Source organism: Pseudorasbora parva, chromosome 6 (assembly GCF_024679245.1).
Source record: "Pseudorasbora parva isolate DD20220531a chromosome 6, ASM2467924v1, whole genome shotgun sequence".
In the NCBI taxonomy this organism is placed as follows: domain Eukaryota; kingdom Metazoa; phylum Chordata; class Actinopteri; order Cypriniformes; family Gobionidae; genus Pseudorasbora; species Pseudorasbora parva.
The window spans coordinates 5,373,336-5,386,177 of NC_090177.1; the positions used below are offsets into that span (position 1 = coordinate 5,373,336).

The 12,842-nt window shown below is 44.0% G+C and overlaps 1 protein-coding gene across 3 annotated transcripts in view; it reads right to left on the reverse strand.

The window, feature by feature from the left end:
- Positions 1-12,842, reverse strand: part of LOC137078303 (cyclin-dependent kinase-like 5) — a 121,654-nt gene that overhangs the window by 20,931 nt on the left and 87,881 nt on the right. For all 3 annotated transcript variants that reach the window (XM_067445481.1, XM_067445482.1, XM_067445480.1), the window contains exons 9-12: positions 11,018-11,207; positions 7,980-8,060; positions 4,020-4,183; positions 1,036-2,077 (exon numbers count right to left, since the gene is read on the reverse strand). In XM_067445481.1, the coding sequence (XP_067301582.1) occupies positions 1,036-2,077; positions 4,020-4,183; positions 7,980-8,060; positions 11,018-11,207 (1,477 nt within the window). The remainder of the gene's footprint in view (positions 1-1,035; positions 2,078-4,019; positions 4,184-7,979; positions 8,061-11,017; positions 11,208-12,842) is intronic.

Consider the following 12,842-nt stretch of genomic DNA (forward strand, 5'->3'; position numbering starts at 1 on the left):
TTGGACTGGATTACTGAGGTGGATTGGTCTGGACGGACTGGACTACTGGGATGGATTATGGATGGATGGATGTGGATGGATGGATGGATGGATGGGACTAGACTACTGGGATGGATTGGATTGGATTGGAGTGGATTGGAGTGGACTGGAGTGGACTGGATGGATGGATGGATGGGACTAGACTACTGGGATGGATTGGATTGGATTGGATTGGATTGGAGTGGACTGGACGGGACTAGACTACTGGGATGTATTGGACTAGACTACTAGGATGACTGGATTGGATTGGACTGGATGGATGGATGGATGGGACTAGACTACTGGGATGGATTGGACTGGACTGGATTGGATTGGATTGGATGAATGGATGGATGGGACTAGACTACTGGGATGGATTGGACTGGACTACTGGGAGGACTGGATGGATGGGACTGGACTACTGGAATGGACTCGACTACTTGGACTGGACTACTGGGATGGATTGGACTGGACTACAGGGATGGACTGGACTACTTGGACTGGACTACTGGGATGGACTGGACTACTTGGACTGGACTACTGGGACGGACTGGAATATATGGACTGGACTACTGGGATAGATGGATGGATGGATGGATGGATTAGAATACTAGGATGGATGGGACTGGACTACTGGGATGGATTGGACTACTTGGATGGACGGATGAGATGGAATAGGACTGGACTGGACTGGATTGGACTAGAATATTGGATTTAATTGAACTCTACTTGAGCTTATGGATGGATGGGCAGACAGACTGAATTTTGTTCAACCTGGGTTAGGATGTTGCTTTAGAAGGTGGCTGCCTACGTAGACAATAAACACTTAGGCAGCTCATTAAACTTTGGAACAGATGTGTAATATTTACACATAACCACATGTCCAGACTTCATCCAGACCAGGGATGGGCATTGCCCTGAACCAGACCCAGCACTGACCCCACTCTACTCATCTCACAAACGCTTACAGGCATCAGAAAGCAGGCAAAACACTAAAAGAAAGACATATGGACTGACCCTGATGTCGTCTAATCCTGCATCCCGTGACACGGCGCTGCCTATGTGTCTCGGCAGGGTCCGATGCTGTAGCTGAGGGGTCAGTAGCTGTAGACTGCTGGCCCTGGTGGGTATCCCCGGCCCTACTGCTAATCCGCCCGTCTCGCCCGCATGGGGACGCCCACGTTCCCTCCGCACGTACATGGAGTGCCTGTGTGGGCGCTGTTGGGAGGAGAACGGGCTGGTGTAGCCAACGCCATAGGGGAATTCTTGGGGAGCCGAAAGAGAAAGTCCTGCTCCGGAGTCGAGCGGATCAACAGGGTTTCCGTCACTCTGCTGCTGGCTCTGCTGCTGGCTCTTTTGCCGTGAGGAGGAGCGGCGGGTGGACGGCTCCACTGTGCTTCCGTCCCGTTCAAGTTTGCTGCGACGTCCCACAGCGGGACTGTGTCCCCCGTGTTGCATGGACGGGCTGCCTGGTGCCGGCAAGTTCAGGTTCATGTTAAGGTCCAGGCAGCTGCTGGGGAAGTAGCGGGGAGAGCCGGCGGGGTCGTCTGGGTGCAGTCGCATGTCGCTGAGGTTGTTCACGGATTTGGCATCACTAAGCACTCCGTGACTCTTGGACAAACTCAGGTACGAGGACGACCCCTTTCCACCTGACGACGCAGCCGACTCGCCGTAACCGTGCCGGCTCTGTTTCTCCCGGTCCCCCGTCAGCGTGCTGGTCTTGCCCTCCACAAAGGAATGGCGGTTCTGGGAACGAGGCGTGTTTGATTTCAGGTATTTGGCTCCCGGGCCGTCTGCCGGTTTCCCGAAGTCAAAGTCACCCATTTTGGATTTGGCCTCTTTAGCGTGCTGCAGGTCTTTACCGCACGATGCCGAGCGGTTGAGCGGCTGAAAGGATTTTGGGTGCATAACTGGGCTCAGGCTGTTGGCAGACTGTACCGACCCGTTTAGAAACGTCTCGGAGCTGGGCGGGAGGAGGTCTTCGTGCCCATGACGGGGCAGACTGGAGCAATCGCGACTGTTTGAGCGATGGTGACTTGAACTCTTGACAACATGACCCCTAAAACCCATTAAAGAAATGAAAGCATGCAAACCTGGGTTACTGTTAGCAACACTAGCTATGTTTAGATAATGTGTTCATAATCAGATGGCTCAAGTAAATGAGATGCCTTCATACCCAATGTCTGAGGGAAAGTGCAATCTTATTTACCCCCAATTAGGGCTTTACTTTTTTTGCTCACCAGCCAGTGTGGTTAGTGGTTTTACAAAGTTAGGCACTCAGCATTTTCACTGTACACAATTTTTGACATCAATACCATAGACAAAAACTGCCATATATATATGGCATCATCTGATAATTTGACAGCAGGAATATAAGGCTGCTGTCACTTTAAGACCTGTGGGATTACAAATATATAAATTGGTACATCAACGTTCCAATGTAATAGTATATAAACTGAAAACGTTATGTACATAGTGTTTCACAATTTGAGGTAAAGATTAACTACATTGTAACTATATCAATTTAATCAGCCCATGTGTTTGAGAATTAGTCTTTTGTCTTTTTGCACTTCCTGACCATTTAGCATGACATTCTCAGAGCACAGTTGTGCTTTTGTCTCTGATAATGTGAAGGTATGGGCAATACTGTAAGTTTTATTAGATTTGCATCTATGCATTTGAATGGCACTGTTAGACTGATAGGATTAGGACTGGTGACACTGAAATGTCTGGGGTGTGTCCTTTTACCTATACAACATTTGCATTCCTTTGTTTAGATTGTCTCCTCCTCTAATGTGTAAATCCCTCCCCCTGAAATGTGGCTAAATGACAGTTTTATACTGTTTGAGAGACTTGATAACTGCAGCTACTGACAGCACGTGTTCTTAATAAAGAGTAATGTCTGCTTGAAAGATATATCCAAGTTCTCCTGGTCTTCTCTTCTTAGTTTCCAAGAGACCTGACGCATGGATCCATTACACATCCATTTTCTTTCTCAACAGTTTATGTTCACTTAAAAAAAAACTGATTGTGTTTACGTGAATACTTGCTAAGAGTGGCATTTTGACATTATTTTGTGTGTATTTGATGGTTTAAGTGGTATAAGCAGTGGAAAAAGAACTCAAATTAATGCTGAGATACAGCTTTATGTGCAAGCACTTTGGGCGTCAACACAATATCTGTGGAAATTAGCACAATTATGCGTAATACAAGCAATCCCACTCTGAAATTCAAGCCCTGTAACGGCAACAATATTCCTCCAGAACAAATGAAGCGAGTGAGTGTGTGGAGGCGGGTTTGTGTGTCACTCGCTGTCGGACAGATGAGAGAACAAGAAAGCGCTGCTGGTATTAAGTCTGTTCTGAGGAAAATGAGTATTGGAGGCGTTTCAGATATTTCAGTATTGATATGTATAGAAAAATCTATGTTTTTGACAACACAACATTGCACTTAGTTTATTATTTCAGATGCCTTTTGATTTTTTTTAAATATTATACATAAAACTCAACCTGCCAAAGTGTCTAGTAAGAGTGACTGTGTTACACACCGCTGCTGAAATACACACACATTTGGTGGGTTGGCGTCTGGCGGGTGGTAATGTCAAGCCCTGCTCTCAATAGTTAACATTTGGTGCACAGTATTTTTCATGCACGCAATACCTGACCTACTAAACATATTAAAAACTGGCAGATTACAACGAGAGCACACTGTGAAATGTTCTGTAGCCCATAATGCAAAGCATTAAAATTGACTTTCCATATAATTTGATGTGACCTTGATTTGCAGTATGACGAATCTAAATGAAGAACCATTATTTGATCTTGCTGCCAAAAGCTACACAAAAATGGTTTAATTTTCAAGATGAAAAGTGAAGGCTACTTGCTGAAATAGGACAACATAACCACAATAGCACACTACTGCTTGAAATATTACATGCTAACCACATAATGAGGTTGTATGCACAGTAAGTTTGTTAGTGTTCCACTCTTCCTCCTCCTGACCTGCTGGGGGCGCTGTTGTCCAGAAGCGGTTTCCTCTTGGAGGAGCGGATGGGTGTGGGTGTGAGCGGGCCGGGCCGCTCCGTCAACCGCTGAGTCTGGAAGGCGTGGTGGTTCAGACTCTGTTCGGTCAGATAGCGCTCGTTCGGGTTCAACAACAACAGGTTCTGAAAGTACAAACCACAACGCCATCGATAATCCTGGCAGATCTGTCAAAAACACTTCACAGGGAAAATAGAGAAATACTATTAAAAAGAGGCAATTCAGTCCTTTCAGTTGTACATTATTTTCATGTAAACCAAGCACATAGTTATTCTCATTAATAAAATGCATTGGAAATGTTTCACTTGCAATATTTTACTATACATTTTTATTGTATAACATTGTAGAATATAATGATATTCTTATTAATTACTCTTAAAATATATTAGAAAAATATACTTTAATTGTTTTATTAATTAAATTAACACATTTAATTAAAGGCAGTACAACAGAGCTAAATTATATACAGTGGGTACTCAAAGTATTCAGACCCACTTAAAATTTTCACTCTTTGTTTATATTGCAGCCATTTGCTAAAATCCTTTCACGAGTTCACACTTACAATTAAATTCAGATAGAATAAATGGTATGCGTATTTGGCGTGCTGTCCGAGGAGAGGGCTCCGAGCTCGGTACTTGGCCCAAACCCAGAGTACTCCCCCTGTATCTCTGGTTAGGAAAGTTAACCAGGTGTGTGTGAGGTAGAAGGGGTGGTGGAGGGATGCTGCAAACTTTGTCAAGGAACATTGGTGAGTTGACTGGGTATTTATGTGATCCTCCACTTGAGCTGATTGGTAGACATGTTGATTACTGATTGTTGACAGCTGGTTGGAATGATTGGGTAGATCATTTGAACGTGCTTCTCCCGAACTTAGTGTTTTAAGAAACATCATTTAAGTTCATTTTTTTCTTATTAATGTACACACAGCACCTCATATTGTCAGAAAAACACAGAATTGTTGGCATTTTTGCAGATCTATTAAAAAAGAAAAACTGAAGTATCGCATCGTCCTAAGTATTCAGACCCTTTGCTCAGTATTTAGAAGCACCCTTTTAATCTAATACAGCCATGAGTCTTTTTGGGAAATAAAATCGGTTTTTGAGGTATTTGAGGATCCTCTGCCATTCCTTCTTGCAGATCCTCTCCAGTTCTGTCAGGTTGGATGGTAAACGTTTGTGGACAGCCATCTTGAGGTCTCTCCAGAGATGCTCAATTGGGTTTAAGTCGGGGCTCTGGCTTGGCCATTCAAGAACAATCACGGAGTTTTTGTGAAGCCACTCCGTTATTTTAGCTGTGTGCTAGGATCATTGTCTTGTTGGAAGGTGAACCGTCGGCACAGTCTGTGGTCTTGAGCACTCTGGAGAAGGTTTTCGTCCAGGATATTCCTAAACTTAGCCGAATTCATCTTTCCCTCGATTGCAACCAGTCGTCCTGTCCCTCCAGCTAAAAAACACCCCACAGCATGATGCTGCCACCACCATGCTTCACTGTTGGGACTGTATTGGACAGGTGATGAGCAGTGCCTGGTTTTCTCCACACATACCCCTTAGAATAAAGGCCAAAATGTTGGTCTCATCAGACCAGAGAATCTTATTTCTCACCATCTTGGAGTCCTTCGGGTGTTTTTTTAGCAAACTTTCATGTGTCTTGCACAGAGGAGAGGCTTCCGTTGGGCCACTCTGCCATAAAGCCCCGACTGGTGGAGGACTGCAGTGATGGTTGACTTTATACAACTTTCTCCCATCTCCCGACTGCATCTCTGGAGCTCAGCCACAGTGATCTTTGGGTTCTTCTTTACCTCTCTCACCAAGGCTCTTCTCCACCGTAGTTTGGCCAGACGGCCAGCTCTAGGAAGGGTTCTGGTCGTCCCAAACATCTTCCATTTAAGGATTATGGAGGCCACTGTGCTCTTAGGAACCTTAAGTGCAGCAGACATTTTTTGTAACCATGGCCAGATCTGTGCCTTGTCACAATTCTGGTAATTCTCATTTGCTCTGACATGCACTGTGAGCTGTAAGGTCTTATATAGACAGGTGTGTGGCTTTCCTAATCAAGTCCAATCAGTATAATCAAACACAGCTGGACTCAAATGAAGGTGTAGAACCATCTCAAGGATGATCAGAAAAAAAAAGGACAGCGCCTGAGTTAAATATATGAGTGTTACAGCAAAGGGTCTGAATACTTAGGACCATGTGATATTTCAGTATTTCTTTTTTAATAAATCTGAAAATTGTCAACAATTCTGTGTTTTTCTGACAATATGAGGTGCTGTGTGTACATTAATGAGAAAAAAAATGAACCTAAATGATTTTAGCAAATGACTGCAATAGAACAGAGGGGTCTGAAGACTTTCCATAACCACTGTATACATAATTAATACTTTAAATAATAAATGATAAAATAATAACATATTTTGTTACATTATTAATGAGAAAGGTTTTTTTTTTTTTGCTTTTCAACAATAAAATGTAGAGTGAAATGCTTGTCATATTGTCATGTCAGTAGGCATATATATATATTAATATCATGTATTTGGAGGACATTTTTCTTTGTAAAAATTTAAGTTTAGTTTTCTTTGAGGTCATTCTCAATGGTGTTTCTCATTATTGTAATACAGTAGATTAAAAATATATTGTATTATGGATAAAAAAAATATTATAAAAGAATCATTTGAATTCTTTGAACACACACACACACACACACACACACACACACACACACACACACACACACACACACACACACACACACACACACACACACACACACACACACACACACACACACACACACACACACACACACAGCATAATTACCACAGTGTCCTAAACCTCATTTGCTCAAGATGTATTTTTACACATGATCCATCCTTTAATAAAAATGACATGACAGAACAAGTGCCTGTGTTGTAGTTTTCCAGAGGATAGTTTAATGACAATATCAGGATTATTAGCAGCAGGATCATCTGCAGAAACTCACTGTGCTGAAAATATAATTAGTGCACAATTATCGCAGTGATGACATGTCACTTTCACCTAATGGAGCGACCGTGAGTCACGCTCATTAGCATAAGAGCGGACCAGCTGTGCTAACCGCTAACAAACGCAACAACACGTTGACTATCTCTGTGTGTCTCTCGATACCCTAACGGGAACTAAAAAGACAAGGAGAGTTTGTGGGCTAGATCAACTGATTCAATCGACAGGTAAAGACACATGAAGTGAGGGAATGGAAACCCCAGTGAACGAGTGCATGAGAGGAATGAAGCGTCGTCTGCAGCGCTGCATTAGTCACAGACACGATAATGACATACACACATCACAGGTGAACAAAAGACACGAGATGTGTGTGTGTGTCAGATGACAAACACAAAAACAGTCATTAGTTTGATTATGTATTATTTCATACAAGGCTAGAACATGAATGTCAGAGGCAGAAAAACTGACTCATTTGTCTCTCTTAGTCTATTCATGTTATATTACCATCGCATGTGATGAACACACAGACACATACACACACACTCTCTCAGACAGACACAGATTCACACGCTCACATTCTCAACACACACTCTCAGACACACTCACACTCTCAACACACACTCAACAGACAAGACACACACACACTCACGGTCACCCACACACTCACAACACATATATCAGCCTTACTCTCTCTCTCTCTCTCTCTCTCTCTCTCTGTTTCACACACACTCTTACTCACCCCCCCCCCCCACACACACACACACACACACACACCCACACACCCATGTACATGAGAACATATCATACACTGCAAATGTTTTTATTAATTATAATCACTACAAAACTTTCTACTTTATTATATTTAATTTAAGTTTATAGTGTTTTTTGTTTTATTACATGACTATTATAGTAAATAATATTATAGTATTATAGTCTCCCTCACCTTCATTAGGTCAAGCAGGACTGGACTGATGATTCCCAGGTACCGTCTCTCCAGCGTCTGTGGATGGCTCACTGAGGGAAACTACACACGGGTTTGTCTCATAAGAATCATGTGCACTGCTGAATCATTGACAATCAGAGCAGGAACAAGTCTTAAAGCAGCACTGGGTAACTTTTGCTCTCGGGGTCCCCCTATAGTTGGGAAAAAATAATGTCCTCAACTACTGTCGTAAGCTCTGTCATCCTACAGCAGGGGATGCCATCGCGCGTGCATTTGATGACATGACAACCCTGATAGCCCTGAACTAGTGACGCGCGACTCATCTCATAACCCGCGGACCCCGTATGTCTGTTTAATGGTCGCGGGTGCGGAGCGGGTTGTAAAAATATATACAGTGGTGCGGTGCGGGCTAGGGGTGTCAACAATAATCGATTCGGCGATGCATCGCGATGCGGGGCATGAACGATTCAGCATCGATGCGGCAAAGTGCCATAATCGATTATGTCACTGTTTTTTTTCTGGCGGACGATAAAGTTGTAAAGTTTCAAATACTTCCGGTTCAGGGAGAATAACAACAAGGAAGATGGCTGAGGCGGAGGGAGATGACCGCGATAGACGGGTTATTAAAAACGCGCTAACGACCCGAGGTGTGTAGGATTGTACGTATATATTTTTTGCACAATAATAAATTAATCTATAATGACGAAATAGGGCGCAATTCACCTTTATTCCACAAGGTGGCAATGTCTGATACGCAATGATGAAGTGACGTTTCACTCATAGTTACCTCTGACAGAAAACGAAACAATAATTATAATCTGCAAAACTTGAAATGGGTTAGTGATTTACTTCAGAGAGCAAGTACTAAACACAATCATATGTTAGTGTCACTGTCTCTTGATGATGGATGTGGTCAAGAAGCTGTCAGTGATCAAAATATTGATTTTGAAGACATTGAAAATGAGTTTGGAGAATATGCTGGAGATGGCGAATATGAGGCAGATGCTGAATATACTGGTAAACGATCTCTGACGAGGTCATATGATGATGGTATTAAACATCTGCTCAAACTGAATCCTTCCAAGCTCCAAAAGGTAACGAAATAGGTTTTATTTTATTCTTTTGTAGCTGTTACTCTAAAATCAGGAGTTTTATATATTATCACGACAGGTAGAGGTCTATCCATGTTAAATATAGATCTGGGTCGCAAACGACCTGAATATGTAAGAATGTTTGGTGAAACAGTCATGCATTTAAGGGTTAATTGCATTTTATTTAATTTTATTTAATTACATTTTATTTTATTTAATAACTTTTATGTTAAAGATACAGGAGACACATAGCAGCCAATACAATCTGTTGTTTAATATCTGCTTATATTGCCTCATGACTGATGAAAAATTTGCTTTGTGTGCAGTAGAATTTTGATGCATCGTAGAATCGAATTGAATCGAATCGTTACCTGGTGAATCGTAATCGAATCGAATCGTGAAGGCAGTGCCAATGCACACCCCTAGTGCGGGCCAAATAACGTCATAAAAGCGTCCCGCGGGTCGGTGCAGCACTAACAGTTCCCCTGAACACTGCAGGAGGAGTTCACATGCAGGTGTTCTTCTGGCGGCGCGTGTGAAATGTCTTCATCCCAGGTAACGTTACAGTCAGTGGCATGTTTCAGCATGTCATATGAATATAATTTCATGGGTTTTATTTTTTTCAAACGCCAAATAATCACGATGCTCACGTTTACAAGCCAGCGTCATTATAGTAGTCTATTGGTTAGCGTTTTACAGAATCTATATGATACTTCAGTTCAATGTTTGAGTGGTAGGTAATCACCGTAACAAGCAGGACAGCATCGGTCGGGCACGCCTCCTTCAGCTCACGCCGATGAGCAAACGCTGGTCACATGTTGATCCTCGTCCTGCCTTTAATCACAGCACTTTCTCGTTTCCTCTTATTGCTTTCCTCCAACAAAACCTTTTCTTTCTTATTTGTCTCTGCTGTTTCGGACATGACTATATTATCCGACGAACAAAGTTGGGCTCGCACGTCCGAATGTAAGGAAGTGTGTGTGTTGGTGGAAGTGACGTATATGCCGTAAAGCTGTCGAATTTTGTAGTTCTTTTTGTTCTCGGGTTACTACCCGAAACCCAAAGTTTACAAGTACGATTAAAAACGATACAGACCCCATCAGGCTATGGCAGACGTGTCATTCAACCTATTGTAAGTTGATGTATCATCACAAGAGTCTTATATATATATATATATATATATATATATATATATATATATATATATATATATATATATATATATATATTATGAAGGTTGAAAAGTTACCCGGTGCTGCTTTAAAGGAAAACTCCCCCGGTTTTAGAAAGAGGGCTTTCCTACATTTAGATATGTGGGCAAATGCATTTTTGTCTCAGTGCATGCATTGTTTTAGTTTGGCAGGGTCGCCGCTAGCTTAGCTTAGCATAATGAATGGGGTCCTATGTTGCCAGCTAGCATTCCCCGAGTAAAAGGGATCAAAAAAACCTTGTGGCCTGCGTATTCACAACGAGTACAAATACTACAAGTACTGCTACTTGGGCGCAGAGATATCACGGCTCTCATCCTCACGTCCTCCGGCTGTTGAGCGATCAGAATGTGTTGCGTGATATCTCTGCTTCGTCTCTGCTTCCCCATAATATAGTCCCAAGTCAATATCTGCCTAGGAAATCGCCTGGTCTTAATCTGCATCGCTATTTGTACTCGTTGTGAATACGCAGGCCACAAGAAATAATTAGGTGGTTTTTTTTTACTTTTACTCTGGGAATGCTAGCTGGCAACATAGGATTCCATTCATTATGCTAAGCTAAGCTAGCGGCGACCCTGCCAAACTAAAACAATGCACGCACTGAGACAAAAATGCATTTGCCTACATATCTAAATGTAGGAAAGAAGTTGAATAAGAACTATTTCTAAAAACCCTATTTCCCTATTTCTAAAAACGGTGGGGTGCTCCTTTAAGATGGCACATGTTGCGAGAAACTGACCCGGAGCCCGTGAAAACGTGGGTTGCTGTAGAAGAGCTTCATCTGTTCGGGCGGCAGGGGTCCCAGGACCTTCTGGATGGTGAAAAGCTGGTCAATCTCACTCTCGCCCGGAAACAAAGGCTGACCGTCACTCAGCTCGCCCAGAATACACCCCACCGACCACATGTCCACTGCCTTACCGTACGGCGCCCTGACAGATACAGAGAGTCACAGCATTAGGGCTGTCGCAGAAAATGTACCTTCTGCTGATTCTGAGTGGCTCAATATTGTGATATGCAATTGTATCACCATATTATTATGCTATATAAGCTTGTTGGACTATAATTATATGTGTAACAGTTAGTTGCGATTCTCGAATCTGACTGGGCGAGAGGCTTTCCAAAAGCATATGTCAGAAGTATCAGTGCAGTTACACCGTTACACCAGCAGGTGGTGGTAAGCCATTGTCTGTATGAGTGAGTCATCATTTATTCAACTAACACAATGACTCATGAATGAAACGAGGTGAAATTGATTTAAGGCTCAATCGACGATCAACTAATCACTTAGGTAATGCTGAAGCTGATGTTTCATTTCATAAACAGACAAATTCAGTGTGTGTAAACATACTTGGCAATAAAACGTATTCTGATTCTGATATCAATTTATCAAAGTGCTGACGACAGTCATGGGAAATCACATTAAACGTTGAAAGGATACAGATTTTATCTTCTGACAACTGATGGCGAACTATGTGTGTGTGTGTGTGTGTGTGTGTGTGTGTGTATGTCCTCTGATTCCATAGTGGAGTGACGGTTATCTCCATCCAGAGAAAGTACTCGTCCAGTTGGACGCACGCTTTCTCATCCGGATGGACTCTCAGGCACATCCAGTCAGACACACTCTTAAGACAGACACGCTCTTCCGGTCAGACACGCGCTCTTCCGGTCAGACACTCGCTCTTCCGGTCAGACACGCGCTCTTCCGGTCGAACACGCGCTCGCACATCCCGTCGGACACGCGGTCGCTCGCTCATCCCGTTGGATACTCGCTCGTCCAATCGGACACGCGCTCGCTCATCCCGTCGGACATGCGCTCACTCATCCAGATTGACACTCAGGCACAACCAGTCGGACACATGCTCCAGACAGACACACGCTCTTCCGGTCAGACACGCACTCTTCCGGTCAGACACACGCTCTTCCGGTCGGACACGCGCTCGCTCATCCCGTCAGACACGCTCGCTCATCCCGTCGAACACGCTCGCTCATCCCGTCGGACACGCACTCGCTTGCTCATCCCGTCAGACACACTCGCTTATCCCGTCAGACACGCTCGCTCATCCCGTCAGACACGCTCGCTCATCCCGTCGGACACGCTCGCTCATCCCGTCGGACACACTCGCTCATCACGTCGGACACACTCGCTCATCCCGTCAGACACGCTTGCTCATCCCGTCGGACACGCTCGCTCATCCCGTCGGACACGCTCGCTCATCCCGTCAGACACGCTTGCTCATCCCGTCGGACACGCACTCGCTCGCTCATCCCGTTGGATACTCGCTCGTCTAATCGAGCACGCGCTCGCTCATCCCGTCGGACATGCGGTCACTCATCCGGATTGACACTCAGGCACAACCAGTCGGAGACATGCTCCAGACAGACACACGCTCTTCCGGTCAGAAACACGCTTCTGGTCGGACACGCGCTCGCTCATCCCGTCGAACACACGCTCGCTCATCCCGTTGGATACTCGCTCGTCCAATCGGACACGCGCTCGCTCATCCGGTCGGACACAAGCTCCAGACGGACATTTGCTCATCCATTTGGACACTCACTCATCCAGT